A 24,664-nucleotide genomic window follows, 5' to 3' on the forward strand; every position below is an offset into this window, starting at 1 on the left:
GGAGAAGATGTCCTGTTGAAATATTGAAGAAAAAAGTGTTTTATTTTTGTTCATTTCATTTTAACATGCCTTTGGCCTCTTTGATCCATGGTTGTACATAATATTTTATGAATAAATAAGGACTGATGGCTCACTGAAAAGTTGTGCAAAGGAGTTTCACAGATGCATTAGAGATGCGTAATTATGTAATTTCTATCAGTGAATAGATGTTTTCCTTTTGTTTACCACAGTTCATCTAATAGATCTTTGAGTCTTTCTATGAGATCTGTGTTAACTGTTTGGAAAATAGATGAGAATATGTGTGGAACAAACAAAGACTTGAAAGAGAAGACTTCTGCTGTGCCAAGAAGGTAATGATGAAGATTAAGGCCCTGATCACACAGAAAGCATTTTGCAGGTTGCAAAACGTTTGGCGTCTTGAATGCCACTAGTGATAAAATAAAAAGCTTGCTGCACCTTTTTATTGTTGCAAGGCAATCGTGGACTCACTTCCTTACCCTAACGTTCCTATGTAATCGATATGCTGTTTATTTATTTCATTTCACAGTAATTAGTATCTAGTTCCCAATATGTTGAGGCAGAGGGTACTTGCTGTAGCTCTGGTTGACGGTTAGAGCTGTCAGCAAATAGTTTGTTGGGCACAGGGAAACAGAGATCTGTGTGGGTACATGAGACCCTGAAAAAGAGGGTGGATCATGGGGAGTACCACCAGTTGGTCCAGGAGCTTCGCCTCGATAATGGCTGTTTCCAGGCATATTCTAAGACTCAGGGGCAGTTTGACAACCTGCTGTATATCTATCCATACAGCTCTGGGTATTTAGCAACTGCTACCACCAGTTTTTCTCATTGTTTACCAAACAAAACTTGTTGTCGTGACCACCACAGAAGGTTCGCCTCTCAAATCATCTCACTGGACAATGGGGAAAAAAAGATGATGAAAAAAGAGATGACATGGGGCGATTTTCTGCTCTGAGTTTAAGTTTTTTCAACTTGAGGAGGTTGGGGTGCTCCGGCAAAAAAACCCAGGTGCCTAGAGCGCAGTTTTTGCGTGTCGCAACGCAAAAACTGCAGAAAATGTTATCAATAGGACCTTTAATGTTGTAGAGAAGTTCCTACTTTGTCTTTAAACCTACACCTCTTACCAAACCTTACCTTACAAGTAGACTCAATTATCTGATTTGACTGCAATGAAAATAATTGTGTCTTACCTGGTAGCTGTGAAAGCTGTCAATATCTAATCTAAGAAGGCTTATCATGTCAAACTGCCGTCCTTATGAGCACATATACTGTATAATGTCACTGGTTTTGACAAGTCTCAGGTTACACCACTAGATGTCAGTGAAGACAGCGATCAGTGATCTGTCTGTGCTTTCCTGACAGGGCGACAGGCTACTTGAAGAGGCCCTGTTTATTTTCCTTGTAAACAAACAAACGTTCTGTTTTCTTAAAGTCTAACAAACATGTCAAGTGCACTGTGGGAAGAACAGTTCCTCCTCACAGGCCATTACTCCAATAAACAATGAAATCAGTAACATGTTCATATCATCATTCACTGTCAATGTTAATCCTACAGGTTTTACTTACTGTATATTTTATATGTGTTCAGCTTTGTTGCCCTTGTTCTTAGTTTTTTAAGTACAATGGAAAAAAACAAAAGAAAAAAAAGCAGTCAAATTCTTTGTTTGTGTAAAAAAAAAAAAAAATGCAAAGCAGATTTTGAAAGTACGTTAAATGCAGCACTGTTTACATCCATGTATGCTAGTTTGCAGTCTTCTTCCCTGCCTTTGCTGGTGCATTGCTGCATATCTTGGCATGTTACCTCTACCTGTAGATCAGTAGAATAGTGTGACCATATTCGTAGGACTGTGTATCGGATAACCTGCATGCATGTCCTCATTTGCATGCATGAGATAAACAAAACCGGGACCCACTCATAGAGAAATATCACAAGAAATTATCATTTACATATCCCACAACGATGTCAAATGACTAGTGACTGTGATTTGAAGATGCAGATCAGTCTTCAAGGAAGGTGATATTTATCCAAACATAAAACCCAAGAGGGAGCTGAGAGAGTGCCTGGCTTGAGACACAAGTATTGTTCCATTAGAGTCAATTTGGATGCTTTCAATTTAGATGAACAGTTCACAAATGGCTGAATATGTCTTATCTGTGATTTTAAAATCATGATACATGAGAAGTTAATGCGTTTCAGTCTGTGGTATGTAACTTGTTATACATGACATAAACAACATTGATCCTTCTAATGGTTTAAGTAATTGTAGGTCCCTTGATTAGATCCTCTGGAAGTAACGGAGTGCACTGGCTTCTCGTATACATATCTGTGTGAAGGAGAGAGAAGGTCCCGAAAAGCCAAGTTAAACTGTGGATATAGACCCTTTTTGTGTTTGTAAATAGTGATGATGTATTTTGTGGGCGGAGCCAAACTGGTGGCAGAAAGGGACGTAAAAAGCACTATAATGTTTATATTTTTCAACCTATTGCAATGAGTGGTTTTTATATCCATGACTCAATGATCTACGTGTAGTGGAAAAAAACGTTTTGTTTCCAGTTAAGTAGAATCTCAATATTTAGGCTGTAATCACTGCTGCTTTTTTATGCTCAAAAGAGGAGTGTGTGTTCGACTTAATTGAATAACTTAATTATTTACGTGGTGAAAGATAAACCATCATAAGAATTGTAAAAACTCGAGTTTTTCAAGCATGGATTGGGCTTATTGTCCTTACTGATTGATAGTAGTGGAGACGTCTCCATATGATAATCTAATGTGGAAGCACAATTTATCAACGTGCTAGCTAGCTAACTCTGTCTGCTTATTAACACCTTGATCAAAACAAAGTATATTAACTTTCACCGTTGCTTAGTTTAGAAAGGCCACCGTGACAAAACACTTTCTTTGTTAATTTTAACATATAGCCTATGTGTGTTTAGATAGGTTCCCATCTGCATCCAGGCAGGGAAAATGAAGGGCTCTCTTACATTAGCGATGTAGCTAATGTAGCTAGCCCACCCTGTAGCTGATCGCTGACAGCTAGAAACAAATGATGATCCAATGTCCATTTGATAATTTTAACAAAGAGCATGTTTCTTGTAGTGTCCCTTTTAAAATGAGTGGTGGTGAAAGTTACTATATTCTATTATGATCAAAAAGTTAATGAGCAGACAGTGTTAGCTAGCTAGTTGAAAAGATGTCTGTTACTTCCTAGTTAAATTATATTATATGGAGACGTCTCCACAAGTTTTAACCAAGGACAGTAAAATCCATGACAAATGTGAGTTTTCATGATGAAGAATTATCTTTCACCACGTCGGTAATTCTGTTCATGTAAGCCAAACACACACTCCTCTACGGAGCGTCCATCAGTAATTATAGCCTGAATATCGAGAATATAATTAACTTGAGACAAACTTTATTTTCTACCACGGTGTCCTTGGCAACGGTTTTCTATAAAAAAAGGTTATTTTGTTCTGTATTCCTGTTCTGACATTCAGCAGCACAGCAAGATAACTGTATGACAACTGTTTCTCTCTGATGTCCATTGTTTTTCTGCCACCAGTATGGACGCATCTGCTGTTACGTAACTGTGACGTCCACTCAAAATTGGTTTATTGGGCATGTCTATACTATAGATAGATAGATACTATATAGATTCAGCAGTTTAGCAACAGAGACAGACAAAGATAATGTACAAAAAAACTCAACAATAGCTTAGATAAGAAAGAATTTTGGGAGACATTTTACTGTATATGTGTATTGCTGTGTAGTGGTAGACATGTTAAATGAAGTGGACACAGTGCAAGCAGTGCAAACTGAATTAAATGCAGGTAAACTGTAAAGTTGTAGTGCAGTTTTGTATCAGATATTTGAAAGATGATAAAAAGTGAGTCCTGGGTGAGAATGTTTATATTAGTCTGTTTGGGGGGAGCTTGTCTCGACACAGAGGGGACTGGTTGTGTAGGGATATGGCCACTGGTAGGGAGGACCTCCTGTAGTGGTCCTACTCAAAACAGAGCTGGATCCATCTCTTTCTGAAAGTGCTCTGCTTTGGCCATTTGGTTATTTGGTTTGTCAACCCACCCCTTTGGTACACTTTTTTTTAAAAACGTTTAAAACTTTTAAAACATGGACATACTATAATTATCTTACTTTGTTCGCATAAAATGTGTTAATTCTTATCATATAGCAAACCCTAACAAATCTCTTGCTTTTCCAGAGTTTATATTGTATATTGTATTTGAATGGCCTTTTTTTTTAGATTAACTACAAACATAATCAAAACGCAGTGTATCCTTTAACTCCCTCAACTATTTTCTCCTCTTCCTCCATCCCTTCCCTTGAGAGATTTTTACAGTAGCAGCTATCTTAAGTGCAAAGATGCTTTTCAGTTGCAGTAGCAACATATTCATTACAAATTATTTAGGCAGGCTATGAACTAGTTAGTTCTTCTGTCACAGGTTCAAAACACACTGTATGTGTGTTTTGGTCAGTTGTCTGCTTTAGTCTATGTGAAACAACGAGAGGCGATCCCAAGTGTGACCAGATTCCCTGTGTTGGATGTAGTTCTTCCAGGTTTGGTTGGTGTCTCTGTCAGGCCCTAACTCTTACAAAGGTGTGTGTGTGTGTGTGTGTGTGTGTTTTCTTTACATTCGCTTATCATTTCAGTAACTGGCAACCTATGTCAGGCTGTATGTATGTAGATGTTGCTGCTGTTGCCAGTTTTGTTTAATTGTCTGCTATGGTTTTGCATGCATTCCTTTATTGTGTTGAATTCTAATTTGTTAGTGTTGGAATTATTTAAACCTTTACAGTGTATTTGTGTGAATAAGTCTTACTGTCGAGTCACTGATTTAGAAAACTTAAGTTGACCTACTACATAGTTAGGTGAGAATGGTACACGTTTGGTTGACAGTCAGCTAATTGGTCAGCTAACTAGTCAGTTTTACACATCTGCAGTTTATCTTAAAAACACCAATCAATGCTTGAATCTTGACTCTAAATAAATTGCAATTAATGCAAACTATATTGCAACACTAAGCAATACCCTTTTCTGTGTAGTTTGATTAAACAGTTGCTCTCATTTATTTAAAGTTTTGATGTGAATTCCAGAAAACATCTAAAAGCAGGAAATCAGACATTGACAGATTGCATTAATGTATTTTATTGATGTTTTTCACTCTTCGCAGGAAGGTGAGTTTCAGTAAAATGTTACATTTTCAGTGTTTGTACACAATAGACCATCTAAATGGAAATGATACAACAGGTGTTTCTGTTGAATTTATTGTTATAAATATGGTTAACGAGGATATTGTCCATACTCCTTCCAAGCATATGTATTAAACAGATGGTAGTGTTTCATATGGACTTAGGCCTCAGTCTGTGAGGATTACTCACTGCTGGAAGGGAAATGGAAGGTCAATCTCAAGCCTTCCATCACTAACTTTCATATGGACCTCATCTGAAGCTTGCTGCAGGAAACCATACACGGTGTTATTCATCTGCTCCACGACATAAATGAGCATGTCCATAATGTACTCAAATGAACTGTTGAACTGCTCCATATTTAGGGCAGAGATCTGGTCAACACCATTCTTTAAGACTGTGACAAAGCTAAGATACAGGTTATTGATGTTGACAAACACTGCATCTAAATAGTCAGACTTGATAGAGTCAACAAACTCCTGAGATTTCTCAACAATAGCCTTCAGGGTCTCACCCATCTTCACTAGCATTGTGTCAAGACTCTCCATATTTCTCACAAAGTCCACTAGTTCATCAAAGATGCTCTTGAAAGTTGTTCTGACCTGATCCCAGATCTGGCCTCCAGTGATTGCATCACCTACCGGCATGCGCAATTTTACACTGCTGATCATTTCAACAAAGGAGTTATAGGAAACCTCCATGTTGTCATAGATAGCCTGGAGGGTCGTATCTAGCATAGCAGCAATGCTGGTGGTCAGCTTTTTGAGGACCTCGGGGAGAGTGGTCATCTCATCAGACCCAGGCAGTTTGAACTGGGTTTCCCTTAAGACCTTCACAACAGCATCCAGAACTACCTGGACAGTCTTCTGGTACTGGACAATGATGTTCCTGAAGAAGATTGACAGTTGGCTCATTTGAGTGTCATAGTTGATTGCAGCATTGTAGGCCTCGCTGATGCGGTCAACAACAGAGTTCTTCAACTCCACCATTTTCCCTGTGATCTCGTACTTGTCAGCAAACGTTGTGAAAGTTGAGATGATGGAAGGGAGTCTCGTCTTGAGTTCAGTGAGCATTACTTTGGGTGCCTCCATGTTGTAGGCAATCTGCAGGTTCATCTTATCAGCATCCTTAGAAGATGATCTGATGACCAAGAATTCAACATCAACCTCTGGGGCAGACTGTTGAGGAGAGAAAAATAGAATACTGTTTTAGTTTTTTTATTTTGGTATTTAGTTTTACACTGTCTCAAAAAGGTAATGTTAGTAATACTCACAGGATAACGACCATAGACTCTTGCAGTCATAGATGGGACTTTGCCACTGAACTGAAGGCCCAGGAAGCCAGTGGATGGGGTAGATACTGAGGCACTGACACCATCTGTGCGAGCAGTATAACGAAGGTTCGCATTGGTGAAAGTAGGACTGGTGATGTCCACATTCAGGGTGTGGCGAGAGTAACTGAAAGAGAAAGAATTCATTTCAAATAAAAATCACAATTCATGACCTGATATTTAATAGAAAAGGAAACTGATTTATACGCATTTATATAAATGGTTAAAAATGTAGCCAAAGTGTAGAAAAAACAGTCGATTAAGTATTTACCTGTCATCAGTCTGGGGCTCTATCCTAAAATGTGAAGAAAAGGAGTTAATTTAAACTTTGAATATCGGAAAAAATATTTAACGTAGATTATTGAATGAAGAATTTTACCTCAAGGGTAGGGTGATGATATGATTGACGTCCATGGTCAAGTCAGTGTGTGTCAGGCCAACTTTGCCGACCATGTTCAGAGCCTCATTCTCAAAGTTCACAGTAGTAGAAGCTATTGAAACAAATATATTTTTGTAAGATATAGTACTAAACATTGCTTGCAATATAAAACAGATAAATATGCTTTGGGCTTTTCGTCAACTCACCGTCCATGTCATATTCCAAGAAGACAATGACAGAGGTGGCAGAGGACTTGAAGGTGACTTTGAAGACTGGAGCATCGCCCTCTACTTCAGCTACAATGTTTGTGGTGTACAGTGGGCTGACAAACTTGCTGTTGCTAGAGATCTTCTGCTTGGTGGCTGTAACCTCAGCTGCAATTTTCTCAAAGATGGTGAGGTCACCCAGGCTGCTTGGCTGAGACACATCAATCTCGATATCAGCAACCAAGGAAGAGATTGGTGCAAGATCAATGGTAGCCTGGGCAACATGCTTCCCCTTGGTGTTAAACTCAAACAAGTTTGCTTCATTGTTGACAGTATACTTCAGCACTGCATACACACGGCTCAGGGAGGCTTCAACAGCAAGATTCTCATTTACATCCATACCAATGACTTTGGTGGGGCCTAGATTAAGCTTGGCATCGGCAATAACCTTTGAGGTGGAGCGAAGGCCATCATTATTCAGGTACAGATTAACATCATTATCCAGGACTCCCGAAAGGAGGTAGTCTTCAAGCACTGTGCCATCCATGTTAGCCTTAGTTACTGACTCCATAGACACATACTCAAAGGTTCCCTCCAGCTTCAGACTGTGGTCTGCTTCGGCCTTTCCAATAGCCCTGATCAAAGGGATGTTGAAATCACCGTTCATCTTCAAAGTTGAGACAGCATTTGCTTTGGTTTTGGTGTCTACAACCAAATTTTGGTTTGCCTCCAGGCTGAGTATTGGAAGGTTAATCTTTGCAACAGTAGCCACAGTGGCTGCAGTTTCAAATGTCTCAGTACTCACGCTGATGGTGCTGTCATGAGTGCCTTCGATGTGACGATTTTCAAGGGACAGGGAATTGGCCAACTTGATTCCCCTCTTGGTGGTGAGACTGGTGGTGCCATCAAGTTTAGCTTGTAGACCCTCAAACACAGAGGCTGTGGTAGCTCCCAGACGGAACACAAGATCATCCTCAGCATAGAAACCAGCATTGACATTCAGATTAATGATGGCAGACTTGACGGACAGCTCTGTAATTAGGTTGCCCATAGAGGGAATCTGGATCAGACCCATCATATCAACAAGTGGGGCAGCCTGGCTTTTCTGGTAAACAAACTTGCCGTGCACATCCACAGACTGCTCAGTAGTGGTCAGAATGTCCTTTAATCCAATCTGCTCATACAGGTTCAGATCGCTGATAGCTGGAGTATTGTAATTGATAAAAGGCAGATCAATCTCAGGAATGCTGATGGGGGATGTCAGGAAGTCAAGATTGGCCTCACCGTCCATGTCAACAAAGATGCCAGCCTGATTTTCATTATTGTTAACAGTGAAGTTGTAGAACATTTTGTACTGATTAAGACGAGCCAAAGTTACTGTGTTCATCTGTTGGCTGTTGGGGTTGAAGATGGCTGAGTAGTCATTCTGCAGATCTATCTTAGCAGTCAGACTTTCAAAAATGTTGACCTTAGCATTTCCTTTGTTTTGGAATTCAAAGACAAACTCAACAGGACGGACAACAACGTGGATTCCATTGGACAGGACTCCACTGACTGCACCATAAAGCTCTGTGTCATGGTTTGCCCTCAGCTCAGCTTTCATATCATAAAGGTTGGCATTTCCAGATGCCACCCAAAGACTGTTCTTAATGACTGGTGCCTCTGCCTCATTGCGGATATTAAACTTGAAGTACGAAAATGTGGCAGATTCAGCAGTAATTTGCTGTTTCATCTTGAAGAGGCTAGAGTCTGTGTCACCAGAGAAAGTTAGTTTACCAGTGCTGGGAGTGAGTGTCAGTTGCAAGTTGCTCTTGTGGGTGCCATCGTCAGCATTAAACTTGCCAGTGCCTGTATTGTCAACTGACAGAGTGAAGGTGTAGCCATCTTGGCGAGCAATTGCTTTCTGGGTTGCAGTGGCCACACTCTTGACACTGAAAAATGGGAGGTCTACTTCATGTTGGTAAGTTGTTTCAAGAGAGCCAGTCATTCCTTCCTCGATTGCAATAAAGGCTGTGTTCATAAAATCAGCAGTGTAAGGTGTAGTGATAACCTTAATTGTAGATTTCGCTTGGGCCTGTGCTGATAGACCATAGAGAGTTACAGATGCCTGATGTTCAACTCCAAGAGCAAGATTGCTGAATTTAACAGTCTCTGCAAGGACAATGCGACTCATTTTTGGGATTGCAATGCGAGCTGTGGCGTCAAGTTTGTAATTAAGAACATCAGCACTTGGAGATGTGGCCTGGGAAGTGAGGAATCCAGTGAATTGAGGTGTCATTTCACTCTCAGTGGAGTTCTGGAACTCAGCAGAAGTCTTGATGGTGTAGATGGGAGATTGGAATTTGATCTCGGCATAGAGTTTACCAAAGCATGGGACCATAAACTGATCTGGAATAGTAGGCAGTGTGATCTCAGGAAGCTGAAGAGACTTGACAAGCTTTTCTACAGGAACTTGTGGGATGGTAGGGAATGAGATCTCAGGAAGAGAGATTTCTGGAAGGGTTATCTCAGGCATGGAAGGAAGGTAGTTCATGGTCAGTTCTCCAAAGAAAGCATCCATATCAGGCAAATTTATCTCAAAGTGTGCAATGAAATCAATAAGTGCAATGATTCTCTGCTTGATGTCATCAAGTGAAATTGATGTGGCCTGCACAGTGTAGGAGCCCATGATGGTGAAGTCAGGGATGTCAAGCTGTGTTGGGATTTCAAACTGGTCAAGCTTGTCCATGCTGAATTTCACTGAAGGTACAGCAAGATCAGTGAAAGGAATGAAGAAGGATGGTGTGTTCAACTCAGCCTTTTTAAGTTCAGTAAGGAGCCCTTCAATGATCTGCTGAATCTCGCTGATGATCTTTTGCTCAGGTGCCACTTCCTTAATTGTCTTAACCATCCTGGTGAACATCTTTTTGACAGAGGTAATAATCTGTTTGTAAAATTTGCTCACAAAGTCCAGATAAGAGGTAATCTCAGCTGTGATATCCAGATTTGTAATTTTATCTTTTATATATTCTGCAAATCCCTTAAGGTTGTCAAGCACACCATGATCAATGAAATCCTTTACAGATTTAATCATTTCTGCCACTTTGATGTCTTTCAGACTTTCCATAAAACCTCTAAAAGAGGCGAAGACAAGGTTGACAAAATCTCTTGTTGCCTCAAGTTTCTGGGGGATTTCAAGAGTCCTGATCAGCTCATTCGCCTTAACTGTGTACTCTGCAATAACTTGATTGGCAGTTTCCACAAAGTCATTATAATCCAAAGACTTAAGCTTTTGCACAATTGTTTCAATGTACATATTCAGCTCTTTAATTATGTCCTTCACCTCAGTTGTTTTCAAATAGTCAATAGCATTCTGGAAGACTTGCATGAATTTGGTAAGAATGTCCGCATCCTTCACCATTTTGGCCACATCCCTAATAGTTTCCTCAATTCTAAACTGCTTGATGAGATCAACAGCCTTTTCCAAGACAGCCTGAACCATTTTGTCAGCCTCAAACTTTACAATCAACTCTCTCAGTTTGGCATAGAATGTGTTGATCTTACTTACAATGTCAAGGTCCTGAATCATATCTCTAATGGTATCTGTTAAATCGCGAAGAATCTCTGCGGGAATCCTTTTCACTTGGTACATGATGAAATCTTGGAGGGATGAAATGCACTCCTTTAGGTCAGTTACAAATGTCTGCATGTCAAATTTTTCAATTACTTCTTTCATATTAATTAGGATCTCTTGGAGTTTAGCCTTGACTTCAAACTTGGAATCAATATCACACAGGAATGCGATGCTGCTGCCCTTCAGTTTTTCCAGGTCGAACTGCTGGATCATCTCCCTCATGGTATCAATCACATACACAACAGTACCCTTGATGTCATACTCCTCATTAATTGCATTCATCTGTTCCTGGATGTTCTGCATGAGGGTTTCAGGGAGTGTGCCACTTAAAATAATCTCCTTCATCATTACAGCAAAGTTTTCGATATAAACCGTGAGATCAGCCAACAGTTTCGTAACAGAAACCTTCAGATTAGTCAAAGAGGCTTCCACATCCTCCATGGAGATGACATATTCTTGGGTAAAATCAGTGAAATACTGCTTCAGCTGAACAGCCTTGTCTTCTATATGCAGTTGAGAAATAAAGTCACTTACAAGCTCGGGAAGAGCCTCAAGTTTAGCCCTTATCACGTCATTGTTGATGTAGTCTTGCAGTGCCTCTGCAACACGCACAACAATGCCCTTGATGCTTTCCAAGAAAGCAGGCAGATTTTCAAGTAGAGGGAGCTGAATTATTTGACTACATGTGTTCTTATCATACTTGAGGAAGGAAGACATGGTGAACTCTTGGGTCTCCGTGGAGTCTGCATTAAGCATGTTTGTGAGGAAGGTGCCAGAAACCTCAATTCCAGCTCTCTCAGCAGTGTTGTAAACACTCATGTCCTGATTAATGGCATGCTCATTCATTTTAGACTTCATTCTTAAACTGGCCTTCTGCTCCTGGAGTGACAGAACAGTGTCCATCTTGTTATCAAATGTGGTCTCAAGGGCAAAACCGGAATCTAGCTGCTGGTTTACTGACACTCTGCATTCATGTGAGCTAGTAAAAGCCAGGGGTTGTGCTTTAAGGAGGAACTTGCCATAGAGCTGTGCACTGTGCTTTCCATACATGGTCATGTCTCCATCAGCATTGAAAATGGCATCAAGGTTGAAGTCAAAAGGAACAATGCTGCAACGGATGGTGTGGTCAAAGCGCATTGGCTGGGAGTTGAAGCGGGCATCATTGGTGATCATGGCAGCAAGACCAATAACTTCAAGCTCAGTGTTTTGGCTCATGTGGGTTCCAAAGAGTTTTCCAGTGGTGCTACACTTTGCGTTACCAGTCATGTCCACATAATTTACCTGATAGGTGTGCTTGAACTCTTCCTCACCATAGGTTGCTTTCATGCTTCCAGTCAGGTCCATTTTGTAAAGCTCTGCCTGCAGCTGAGCCTCATTATTGAAGTTGGCCTCCAGAAGTTTCAGGTTGTTTTGAACATTAACAGAGGCAGTGTAGGGTTTCAGGTCAATGGTGATATCATGAGTGTAGGAGGAATACTCACTGACAGTGGCTTCAGCCTTTGAGTTGAAGTCAAGACTAGAGAGAGTGATGGTCAGAGTGTTGGCATTATCGACCTTTGTGTCGCGCATTGCAGCCTTGTTGGTAATGGATAGAGTAGCCTTTGAAGCATCAAGCCCACCATTGAAGGTGTTTTCCAGGAACAGGGGGCTCTGGAGGGTGGTTGTTCCACTTGTGGTCAAACCATCCTTGTTCATTTTCAGAGTAGCCTTGTGAGTAGCCTCATTCTCAAGGAGCTTCATTGTGGCATCACTGTTTACAGCCAGACCATTGACATCAAGAGAGGCAGTCAGCAGAGAGTAAACACGGTTTTCAGAGTGGTCTGCGTTCGTCTCCATTCTCATGACAACTTCACCAGCACCAGCAGAGGCTTCAGCCTGGTTGCGGATCGTCATGCCAAGAGCAAGAGCATTAGCGTCACATTTCATTGACAGCTTGCTGTCTTTGAAGGAAAGCTCGGCAACATGGGTCAAGGTGTCTTCAAAGGCATTGGTGTTAGACACAAGTGAGAATTCACCATTGGCCAGGTTTGCTGCAATTGTGTTCTGGGCATTAACAATGGTGGAGTCAACCTTAACAGTGGAGTCAATCGTTGCCTCTGGCCTGAATGGGTAGACGGCAAACACCTGAGTTGAAGTGGTCTTGNGAAGGAAAGCTCGGCAACATGGGTCAAGGTGTCTTCAAAGACATTGGTGTTAGACACAAGTGAGAATTCACCATTGGCCAGGTTTGCTGCAATTGTGTTCTGGGCATTAACAATGGTGGAGTCAACCTTAACAGTGGAGTCAATCGTTGCCTCTGGCCTGAATGGGTAGACGGCAAACACCTGAGTTGAAGTGGTCTTGCCATACATGGGTCCAGCCTTGAACATTCCGTCAAAGCTGCTGTCAGCAGAGATTTCTTCAGTGTTGAATCCAGTCATGCCAGTGTGCTCAAGTGCCATACTGAGACCCAGTGGGCTATTGGCTTCAATCTTGCTGCTTGATTTCAAATTGATTTTGTCTGTGATGGTTGCATCCTCAACAATACTAATACTGGCTGCAAGGAATTTATGAGTCAAAGAGCTTTTCAACTCGGCCTTGATGGAATCAGTGGTGGCCAACATTCCAGAGCCTAAATAAAACACAAAAGAAGAGAAGATTAATGACAACTGATAATAAAACTTTGAGATTCATTCATGTGTTTGTATACAAAAATATATCTAAATTATTCGTTTAGCATAGTGCTATCATGGAACACTGTAATCTTGTAACTCAAATTAAGTCACATTGTTTCACATCAGTGGAAGCTGGTAACTTAAAAGAGTGAAGGATCAAAATGTAAATGTAAATTCTAAATTCATGGATGACATTCACTATAAAATACCTGCAATCTTTATTGAGAGGATGTCAACTGGAGAGGTTCCTTTCACATCAAACTTAGCTGAGTAGCTTGGAGTCTCCACAACATCTTTGCCTGCAGCCATTGAGGCCTCCATGTCATATAGGTTGCTCTTCATCAGAGTTGAAACCTCAGCTTTGCCAAAAAGAGGAATGGACAGTGTAATGTCCTCAGGAACAACAAGCTCTGGGATTGGAATTTCCATGGAGGCGATCTCCAGTCCAAACTGGGGTAGAGACAGGCTAGGTGTGGTCAAAACTGGTGGGAAGTTAAGATCCTCTGTTGACTTTCCTCCAAGAAGGAGAGGGATAGTAATGGTGAAGCGCTCATTGTTGAAGTAGTAGACAGCCTTTGCCTCACTGTTATAAAGAAAAAAGCAAAATGCATAAATGTTTCGGAAAGAAAAGAATAATTTAAACATTTACCTCAAAAGGTATTTAAACTTACTTATTCAGGAACAGTGTCTCTGGCAGGGAAATCTCAGGCATATCCGGCACTCTGAAGTCCCGAATGTAAGGCATGTCTGCGCCATACTTTTCCATGTAGTTGTTTGCTGCCTAAGAAGACACCAAGCAGTGTTATAGTTATGCTCCAAATTTTTATCAAAGAAAATGTTAATAATTGCAAAATCCAAGATTCATACCTCTCCAAACTTCTTAAAGATGTGACGGACTTTCATGTCAGTCTGTCCCACCTGCATGTCAATAAGTTTGTCGCCATAGTTATAAATCATATCAGCATATGGCGTACTGTGTGGCTCAGCGTGTACATCAGACTTGAACTCAACCTCAAACTTGCTGGCATCTGCAACAATAGAGAACAATAAATTTAATCCTGACATACAAGGAAGTATTTCTGTAAAAGTAAATCCAAGAGTGCAGTTACTCTAAACAAAGTCAAATATGGCAATTTCTCTCACGCAAAATGCCCCCCTATTTTGGGCCCCAGATTTTAACCACAATTCTGACAATGCCATATGTAGTTAGATGTAGGATGTGATCAAGATTTATATACATCTGTCTAATAAATCAGCAACTGTTAAATGAAATGTTATGTAATATTCTGAAAAAAAAGTAACTAGAAAATTACATTACCATATTTCATTTTGATTGTCTGCTCAGAGCTGGCAGCCATGACTTTGATTTCATTCTTGAGCTCCAATTCCAATTCTTCATCGCGCTTCATGTTAGCAGTGACAGTGGCATCAGCATTGATTGAGGGGACAAGAAGTTGGACTTGCAGCATACCTTCCTTCATTTCCTTCAGACTGAAAAATGTACCAACAACTTAGCGTGCGTTCAGTGATGAGGGTGACATTAATGTTCTATCATGAGGATTTATGGTTGATTTCTTACTTGGCACGGCCAACCAGGGAGAGCTGAGGGATGTTCTTGTTTATCAAGTCAAGAGAAATGGAGTGAGTTCCTTTTCCCTTGGTGTTTCCATCAACAACACCCAGCCTGAGTCCAGCCTCCACATCATAGTCAGGAATCTGGATGTCAGCTGTGATGATGCTCTTCCTTCTGTTATATTTCATGATTGCTCTGGCTTCAGTGGGTGCTGTGCCTGTTGTTGACCAACCAATATGTTAATATCACGTTACTCCACTAAATGTCAGAGACTTTCAAAATTGAGCTAGTGATAACTCAGAAAGATTTTTCAATATTGTTCATTACCTTCAGCCCTCAGAACAAACTTCACAGAGTCAACCTTCTGCCGGCCCTCTTCTCCTTCCTTGAGGAGCTCGTAGGCAACAGTGGCTGTGTACTCAGTGACTTCACCAGTAGGGTGGAGCTCCACAGCGAATCTGTGTAGATAATGCAATTAATTTAGCAGAATTCATTTTTTTGTTAAAAGACAATTATGTGCTTGTGGTTTAAAACATCTTGCTCACTTGCTGTCCCCGGTGAAGGGGAAGTAGGGGGCTGTCTCCTGAGAGAAAGCATCAGTGTACTGCAGAGCAGTGCAGTATTTCATTCCAGCAAAGAAGGGAGTGCACTCGCTGACATCAACCTTGTCCATCAGCATAGAGGGGATGGTCTTCATCTCTGATCCAGTCACTGCCCACAGGGTGTTTCTAAATTTTAAATACAGAAAAGTTAAAATGCAACTTTGGCTGTTTTAATCTAACTGTAGAAACGTTGAAATTGTTTCAATCAAGACATAAGGTCTCCTAAATTGTGTGAGGCCAGGATTATACAAAGAAAAAAAAGGTAGCTCGTTGGCTTTTCCCTTTATACATCAGATTAGCTAATTAACAGCTGGAATACAACCACAGTTGCAAAGCACTTTCTGACCATTGTGTTTTCGAAAGTTTCTCTTAGGCTTACGTCATTTCGACGACTTTCATAGGATTCACTGGAGCAGGGATGGTCAGCTTGATATTGCCAGGTTCCATGGACATCTTGGCACTGAGCCCACTTTCATGGAAGAAGTTGGTGTGCATCTCTAATCCAGAGTTGACATATTCAGGGATGTGGACGCCAACATGAGTTACAAACTCAATGCCAGCGGAAGGCATGAAAGTCACCTCACTCTACATGGACACACAGGAGAATTGTGAAGAGTTGTGTTGATGCAGTTTATTAAAAGAAAAAAAAAGTTATTGGTGGCATTTAAACACATTATTGGATAATTACCATGTCTGAAGCAATCTGAAGTCCTCCCTTGATGCCAGGGGTGAAAGCACCAGACAGTTCAATCCTCAGAGGCACACCAGTGAGAGTGGGCAGGAAGAATTCATTGTCCATGAAGATGTAGTGGGCAAAGATTGTGTTGTCAGCCTTGGTCATCAGTGCCTTCATGATCTTTGGCAAACAAAGAACACATCAGACATTTAAATCATTTACATGGTTTTCTAAGTCAATGCAAATTGTCATAGTCAAATATGCTCTTTAAAAAGTAACTAACATCAGTTGGGAACATCTTGAACATGCTGTCAATCATCATGGCAGCAGAGTACGCCATCTCCTCCATTTCGTTGGTCTTCAGATATCCCAGCTCATTTCCGAAAAGCTTCATGTAAACCATTGCCTCTGGAGACTCTGCCATCTTCATGTCCCTGACCAGTTTGTTGAGGTTGCGTCCGACCTCCCTCATCAAGTTTTGTGAGGCCTAAACACAGAAGTGTTTGCTCTGTTACAAGATTTTTCCTTTATCAAAAAACTGATTATCATAATTAGAGTTGTTTTAATCATGTGGACAAAGCAGTTTGGTTTGAGTACCTGTCTCTTCATCCTGTTGTTCTTCAGAGCAGGGAGAATGTTCTGCAGGATCTCACTGACTCAGAGCAGGGAGAATGTTCTGCAGGATCTCACTGACTCTGACTGGCATGTTGTCAGAGACAAAGTACATTGTCTTCAGGGCAGTGTCGGGGAAGAAGCCATTCTTTCCAAACAGGGCCTCAACAGTTGGCTCAAATCCCTTTCCCTCCATACCAATCTGTAAAGGTGACAACATTTTTCAGTGTCACAACTTAGCTGACTGAAAACTTCTCAAAGCACACTTTAAATTAAACAGCTCAAAATGTTTACCTCCATCATGTCGATGTCAAAGCCAAATGCCTTCAGAGTCATTTCAAGCATGAGCTCCTTGGGCAGGTAGCTGGTACCCTCAAAGATCATGTTGCCCTCCACAGATCCCATTTTGTAGTTGCGAGAGAACTTGGTGGGGTCCATGGTGGATCCGATCTCATTACCCTGCAGGGCATCAAGAATCTTCTGTCTCAGTCTGTAGGAAAGAACAAAGTGTTAGTGGTAAACATCTGATGGTTATTAAATAAAGACACCCACTTACCATTTAGTGAAACAACACATTAAAAAATATAAATAAAAAGCCGTGACTGCTTTTCACTCACTCTTGGGTCTCTGGCTCAGTTGAGGACAAAATGTTGGTGATGTGGGAGATCACGAAGCTTTTGACTTGTTTGTCCTGCTCCTTGGGCAAGGCATCAGCCAGCTGGGCCAGCTCAGTGGGCTGGGGGTCCTTCATAAGCACCAGATATGCAGCAATACGCTTTTGCATGGGGCTAGCGCTGTCCAAAAGCACCTGCATGAGAACCTCTCTGCCCTGTGAGCATTAAACATGGATGAAATGAGTAACCAGTAGAAGTAATTACTCCAGTGATGTGTCAAAGCTTTGAAATAATTTGACTCACCTCCTCTGGGACGGGAGTCAGCCTGAACACTTGGATGGCAGCCTGCTGCACAGCTGGGGAAGCAGCAGGTTGGTTGACACACTGGATCACAGCAGATCTGAGTGCAGGACCAGCAGATACCAGAGCTGGAGCCATGTTGCCAATAACCTAGAATCAAATGACACATTTATGTTGTGCACTTTGGGGTTGGCAGTCACTGAAATGTTGATCTATAGGGAAAGTTACCCACTCTCAATGTCATGAAAGTGTTTTCCATGTCACCAGAGCAGTCACCCAACTGGGCAGCCATGAACTCAGCAACTGAGAAGATCTCAGGGATCAGTTTTCCCTCAGCTTTGTAAAACCTGTCGAAGAAAAAAAGACATTTAGAATTTAAAGCCTTTGTATCTTATTTCACAGAGTGGAAAACGTCTACTGAAATATTATTTAGATATTAAACCTGGAATAAAATGTGGTTAACTTCACTCACCTCTTGACAACATTGCTCAGGGCATACATGATGGGCTTGCTGGGCTTGTATTTGGCCATCTCAAGCATGTCATTGATCAGGAGGTCAGAGGGATTGGACACGAGTCCCAAAGCAAAAACACTGGCATCCACTTCAAGTGAGGAGGTGTCAAAAGTCCTGAGGATCTGCATGATGGCACTGCTGCACTCAGGGGTTCCACACTGCACCAGAACCTGGTAGGTCAGGACTCGGGACACTGCAAGAGCCTCTGGAATGGCGGGACTCAGGGTCTCAGTCTTCATTCCATGGACCATAGTGACAAGCTTGTGGAAGAGGTGGGCCCTCCTATCACCCTCGGTCTCGGGCAGATTGGCCAGTTCTCTCAGGAGGTTCAGAGCTGCGTCCTTGTCCTGGACAGCACTCTTGTCCTTGACAACTTCCATGTGAAGACCCTGGACAGTGTCACCTATAATACACAAGCAACATTGATTGTAATGACTTAGTGTTTGCTTTCGTTACCATTTTAAAACAATTAACGCTAAATGAGAAGAAAATTACACAAAGGGCTTACTGTGGTCAAAAACTCTTTCATTGTGAGGAGAGACCTCAACCAGAGTCAGTTCTTGCTTTCCAACGTTGGTAACTCCATATTTTCCCCTGTGAGAAGAAAACAAATGCTTACAATCAGTCTCCTGTGCATTACATATCAGTATGTACACTTACATAAAGGAGCACAGTATAGAGTGCAGTGTAAGACTGGACTTACTTGTGAGAGAAGGGAATGAGGATGTGGTTCTCAGTGCAGGACCCAGAGGTCATGTGTTTCTTCTCATTGTCAAACTTGTAGTTGCAGGTCTGGGAGCTCCTGACCAGCTGAGCAAGAGGGTAGTGCTGAAAATAGACAAATTATCATATTAATGCAATGAATCTTTCAAAATAAATGAATTGAATAGTTTGCACTGTACTTTCCAGATGCATCCTGTCAATCAAATAGATCAATGTGTGGCAGGGTGAAGGGTCCTTTTACTGAATATTTAGTCCATAAAGTTTGAGTCCCTGTTTTGCTTTTTTTTTGTTGATTTGTCAACATTGAAGCTATGACAGCTCAATTTAACTCTTTAAGTTTTGTTTTCAAAAATTTATGTTGGCAGTACATACAATAGGATATCTTACCATGCCAGAAATGAGTGCCAGTGGGCTGGTGTCATCTCTGATTGGGACAAATTTGCTGCATCTGGACAGGTCCCTTGTGAGGCTGATGTCAGTTGCAATATCCTGTCTGGCATTAACGGTGGAATAGGTCCTGCACTTGCCATGGATGGTTGGCTGAAATAGATAGAGGGAAATAACATATTTAGAGTGGGCTACTGGCAGTTTTTTGAAACTGTAATTATCGGCATGGTTAATTTAGAAGATGACACTGAAATATGCAGATTTTTTAAAGCATTTTCTTGGTTAATAAATGTACCATGTGCTTGTTCTTGTCTTCTTCCAGCAGAGGCACAGCGAGGGCAGAGATGATGCCCCTCTTGATGTTTAGGATAGTTGTTGTCTCACCGTCCTCGGGGTACAGCTTCACATCGTACATACCCTCAACCACAACCTTCAGAGGATACCTAAAATAAAAGGCACGATGTTTTAATTCACTTCCCACTGGAAAACCTCAGAAAAGATCTCATTGGTGGTAAAAGATCCACAAAAAATAATTACGACTTCAGGGATTTTCATTAATCAACATACTTCTCCATTTCAGCAGCAAAGGCATCAGAGGTTGGTGCAGGACCAAACACAGGGTTGCCATCTGCGTCCATGTCGACCACCTCACTCAGGCTACAGCCAGTGGTGCGAACGATGAAACTACAAGTCTGAGGTACTTCAATTACAACCTGTGAGAAAAGGTAAATGGTTTTTTTTTAATCTCACTCTCTGAAAAAGAGAAAAATCAGATGATTAAAGATAACTGTGAATGATGTTTCTCGTACCGTGCAAGCGCCCTTGGGTCCGTTCTTGAGCTGCGAGGCTCCGTTGATGGCATTCAGAGATTCGGCTTCATATTGGTATTCATACTTGTGTAGGGTCTTGTACCTCTGGGCCACTAGAAGAGAAGATCATTGTTAAGAGCAGATTTTGTATGCCATCTGTTTATTCCCGTAACATTAATTGCAATGTGGAGAGCAGATGTCAGTACCAAAAAATAAACTTATTAGCATGGACATGATCACAGCAAGTAGTCTGGTGTAACTTACGTGGGCAGGATGGTTGATCGTCATCTTGGGCAACTGTTAAAGAAAAGATGGATATTCTTTAGTAATTGTAATGTACAACTACTAAACTACTATAACTACACAAATCCATAGGTCCTAGGTCAAAATTATGATCAGGGTTGCTATGCAACATGGAAAAGTATGGAATTTGATTTTAATATAATACTGTTCATTCAGTCAATTGATGTTTATGAGCTACATTACCTAGCAACAGTCTTCTGGCAATTATTTCGCAGCACAAATAGTTAAAATGAAACACAGATGTTAGCAGTTGTATTTTAAAAATGTATTTACATGATGAACATCTAGATATTTTTGCTCAGAGTCTGCAGAGAAGTCTAGAAATTTGACCCTGGAAAAGTATGGAATTTTGAAACAGAAAATGTGTGTAGCAGCCCTGTATTATGCCTGTGGATATTCTCATTTATCCAGGTCATAGTTATCTCAAGGCAATTGAATCGAACCTAATTGGACAAACTGGTGTGGAAACAACCTAGGTATTTAACCTTGTGAAGACCTCCTCAGAGGTTTAATACCTGGGTTGTTTCCACACCAGTTTGTCAGACTAGTTCCCGCCTAGTCAGACAAGCATGGACTGATGAAGCCTCTTGGATAAGAGGTGAAACGTCTTCTAAGACAAAACTAAGTCCAGTTGCGTTCAATTCAATTGCCTTGAGACAGCCCTGTATTACTGTAGCATGCCTCCAAACATAGGTGGGTAACATTTCACTTTTATGACTTATCTGTACGTTATTTTTAAAGGCTATTTTATCATACTTTCAAAGATTTAAAAACAAAAAACATACATACATAAACATAAACATAAACATAAACATAAAGAACTATTACAGTGTTTAACTAAGCAGTATGTTAAACTATGTGCAATGCTCAGAGAAATGTTCAAAAAAGTACTTACAAGCCAAGGCAGACATGCTGAGGAGCAGCAAAAGGCAGAGCTTTGAGTCCCCCATGATGGGTTCGTTGAAGCTCTCTCCCTTGGTATTGGCGAGTACTCAGACGAGACTGATTTCCCAGCTTCAGCTTGGGACTTTTATATCCTCAGCTGGGCCCTGTCGGGAGACTGGGAGGCACAGACAGTGGTTTGAACGCTCAAAGTCCACCCCACCCTCCAGTGTGGAGGGACAAAGGCAAAAGGTTTAGAAAGATACTCATTGCTCAAAGCACACAAGCTTTCAAAACTGATCGTTTCTAATCAGTCCTCAAAAGGCACTCTTTTAACTGCAATAAAGGGGCAATTTATGGATATTAAAATGCACTTAAGACTTTTGATGATATATTTTGTTTTATTATAGCACATTAAAGTTCAACTTTAACAGACACTGATGGTTTTATGATTCTTCGCTATTTCTTTTATAATTTAAATATTGATAAAGTGTACCTGTGTGGTCACAATGATTTTACTGTTTTCAGGTATGTGTAGGCCCAGGTATCCATTTTGCGATAAAAGAAGTAACACTTGTAGTCAGTTAAATAACGCATTTATTTTACTTATTATTATATTTTCTGTGATTCACTGTTATATGACTAAAGATTAGACTAGAGGAGTGTGCCTTGACTTAAATGTCCGGGTCAAATATTCCACAGGTCACTGTCTAATGATAATTATAATTTATTGGATTATCATATGGACCAAATTTAGGTATGGACGTTTCAAAGGTCCATAAACAGGCACAAGTTTATATTCATGAGCTTCTGCTGTAAAAATGCAGAGTCAATCAATGAAGTTAACAAGGCAGCAGCTCCAGTGTGAATTAGGTTACTGATAAACACCCATTAGTGAACACTGAGTGATCAAGGCGTGCTCCAAACACAAAGTCCCTCTAGATGTAAAAAAAAAAAAAAAAAAAAAAAAAAAAGATAATAAACTTATCAGCAACTTTATCGGTTGATGATATTGACCAAAAAACAAACCTTAAAGCAGCATTGTAGCAGCAGCTGTTGGATTAATCATCTAATGTTGGTTTGGTTATTTTATTTATTGGTTCATTTAACAGGGAGAATGCACATTAATTACAGTCTCGGTTAAAGCAGCAGTTGACTAGGCAGAAAGTTATTTTTTCATCCCTTTTACATTATTTAATGATATCTTCATATACATTTATTAAACACAATACTACATACATTAGGACTATACTCTATGTTTTAGATGGTAATGTGGCTAATCTTTACAGTAAAAATAATTCTAGTTATAGTACTTACAGTTTAGTAACTTGTAAAAGAGTTTGATGTTGTTGTTCTGCTTCCACCGCATCAAGCCAAAATGACAACAGCGAAAACATTTGCCATACTTTGATATGGGTTGATGGTGAACTTTGATCCACAAAGATTCAGGCAGAGTTTGATTTTCTGTTTAAATTGGACGGCGGTCTAGTTTGTGGCAGGGACAGCAGATGCAGTAAATAAATAAACGGCAGTAACCCTTGAATCGGCTGAAGTCTTTTAGTATCTTTTATTAACATTGCAAAGTTTGAGAGCAAGCAGTTTTTCTATTAAAAAAAAATCTGTTTTGTACATTGATCACATAACTACATCTGAACATTGGGTAACGGTCTGTTGCAATATATCCCCATCAGGACCTTTTAAAAGTTTGTCAGATACTGACAGTGTTTGCACTGACAGACATGTACACAGATAGAGTCCAAAGGGGGCTTGAGCCTCTCTAGACATTTAACCGACGCTTTAATCCATCAGTCCAGATTCTCATATATTTATATAAATGTAGATATAGATTAGATTTAAGAATTTTGTTTTTGGAAAGACAATAGATGTACAGTCTAAGCATTATCCCGCCAAGCCTCATTGCAGTATAGCAATGCATCTCCATGCTCCGAAGGATCTTAGAGGGTCTAATGGGAGAGGATACTTTAAGGGAAACAAGTTGTTAGCACACTCTCGTAAAAAAAGACCTGTTGTTCGAAATGTTTTATTACGAAATCAGACATTACCCACAACCTGACTTCGCTAAGCATGTGATGTTAGGTTGTACAAACAAAAGAACATACTCTGCAACCACTTTGAACAGGTATCAGTTTTTGAAGTCTGGCAGTGGCTGCAGGTGAAAAATATAATTAGAAGAAGGAGCAGAAGAGTGAGAAATCAGAGAAGATGGTGAAGAAACACAACAGGCCACAGTGAGCAGATCACGTCAACTTTGGTCTTGTTATTTTTTAGTCAAAAGAAATGGAAGAAATGGCACATAATCCCGTTGTCCACCTTGATAAAGCCGAGAGTGGTCATAAACTCTGTGACCTGCATCACAGGAGGCAGACATGTGCAGTCCCCCCGCAGGGGAGCTGAAGGTACTCTTGCCTGTATCATTAGGCATAAAGGTCAACACTTTAATCCGTTGAGAACACTGATTTTATTTTCTAAGTTCTCTTCAGCTTTGTTATGCAATTATATCCCGTTGTTAAAATGAAGCCCAAAAAGAACATATAGCTTCCTGATAATGCATGATCAAGCTGCTTGATAACATTAACACATAACGATTTCAAAGAGATACAACGGTGCAGATGTTATAAGCTCTATGCTTTGCTCTGTGTAATCAGTGGTTATCTGTAGACTTCTTAATCACATTTCCCAACCCCTCAGTATGGATTGTGCTGCAGAGCAGCACGCCAAATCTGCAAGCCCCAGCGTTGTCATCATGTAACATGACTGCTTATATTTGCAAACCCAAAGATTATGTGGCCCCTCAAATAACAATTAAAATAGGATATTTTATTTATTATATTTTATTTAATCAAGGATACACAGTGGCATAAAATAACACAATCACCTCACAAGATGTAAGGTATTTCTGAGAATATTTTTTATTGGATTAAACTTTAGAATTATACCTAGAAAACACAAAGACCAGCCTTTCAATTCTGAGGATATTTAGCTGTAAAAGATTAGCAATAGTTGTCAGGATCTTGTTTAAATTGCTGTACGTTTTGCTGCTAAAACCAAACTGTCAGCAAGTCATGGTGGGCATTGCTCTGAGAGGAGCTGATGTGATTGGCCACAGTTGTGCATCTTGTCATTTGCCCCTGACATTAATTTGCACTTTGTGTCTTTATGCTTGAAAAGGGTACTCAAATGCTGGTCGCTCCCTGTCTCTGCTCATTTCTGATGGCAAGAAAAGTATTTGCTACCCTGGTAGTGAG

The 24,664-nt window shown here is 40.6% G+C and overlaps 1 protein-coding gene and 1 long non-coding RNA gene across 2 annotated transcripts; one reads left to right on the forward strand and one right to left on the reverse strand.

The window, feature by feature from the left end:
• Nucleotides 1–5,164: 5,164 nt before the first annotated feature.
• On the reverse strand, nt 5,165–22,863 carry apobb.1 (apolipoprotein Bb, tandem duplicate 1). Its single transcript, XM_050058959.1, has 32 exons — nt 22,716–22,863; nt 21,412–21,576; nt 20,478–20,510; nt 20,214–20,326; nt 19,972–20,117; nt 19,700–19,847; nt 19,405–19,557; nt 18,998–19,122; nt 18,803–18,888; nt 18,253–18,697; nt 18,013–18,127; nt 17,784–17,930; nt 17,484–17,695; nt 17,161–17,356; nt 16,912–17,068; nt 16,852–16,874; nt 16,538–16,741; nt 16,267–16,434; nt 15,958–16,163; nt 15,522–15,704; nt 15,304–15,434; nt 14,983–15,193; nt 14,722–14,894; nt 14,271–14,431; nt 14,075–14,184; nt 13,613–13,986; nt 13,074–13,360; nt 7,137–12,873; nt 6,931–7,042; nt 6,823–6,846; nt 6,495–6,678; nt 5,165–6,399 (listed from the first exon to the last, which is right to left on the reverse strand). Exons 2-32 carry the CDS (start codon nt 21,464–21,466, stop codon nt 5,410–5,412), a joined length of 11,409 nt encoding a protein of 3,802 aa, XP_049914916.1. The 5' UTR covers nt 21,467–21,576; nt 22,716–22,863; the 3' UTR covers nt 5,165–5,409.
• Nucleotides 12,592–12,972, forward strand: LOC126399138 (uncharacterized). The gene is made up of 2 exons (XR_007570857.1): nt 12,592–12,721; nt 12,922–12,972. It is a non-coding gene; the product is annotated as an uncharacterized LOC126399138 (long non-coding RNA).
• Nucleotides 22,864–24,664: the final 1,801 nt, after the last annotated feature.

The sequence above is a fragment of the Epinephelus moara genome, chromosome 12 (assembly GCF_006386435.1).
Source record: "Epinephelus moara isolate mb chromosome 12, YSFRI_EMoa_1.0, whole genome shotgun sequence".
Lineage (NCBI taxonomy): Eukaryota > Metazoa > Chordata > Actinopteri > Perciformes > Serranidae > Epinephelus > Epinephelus moara.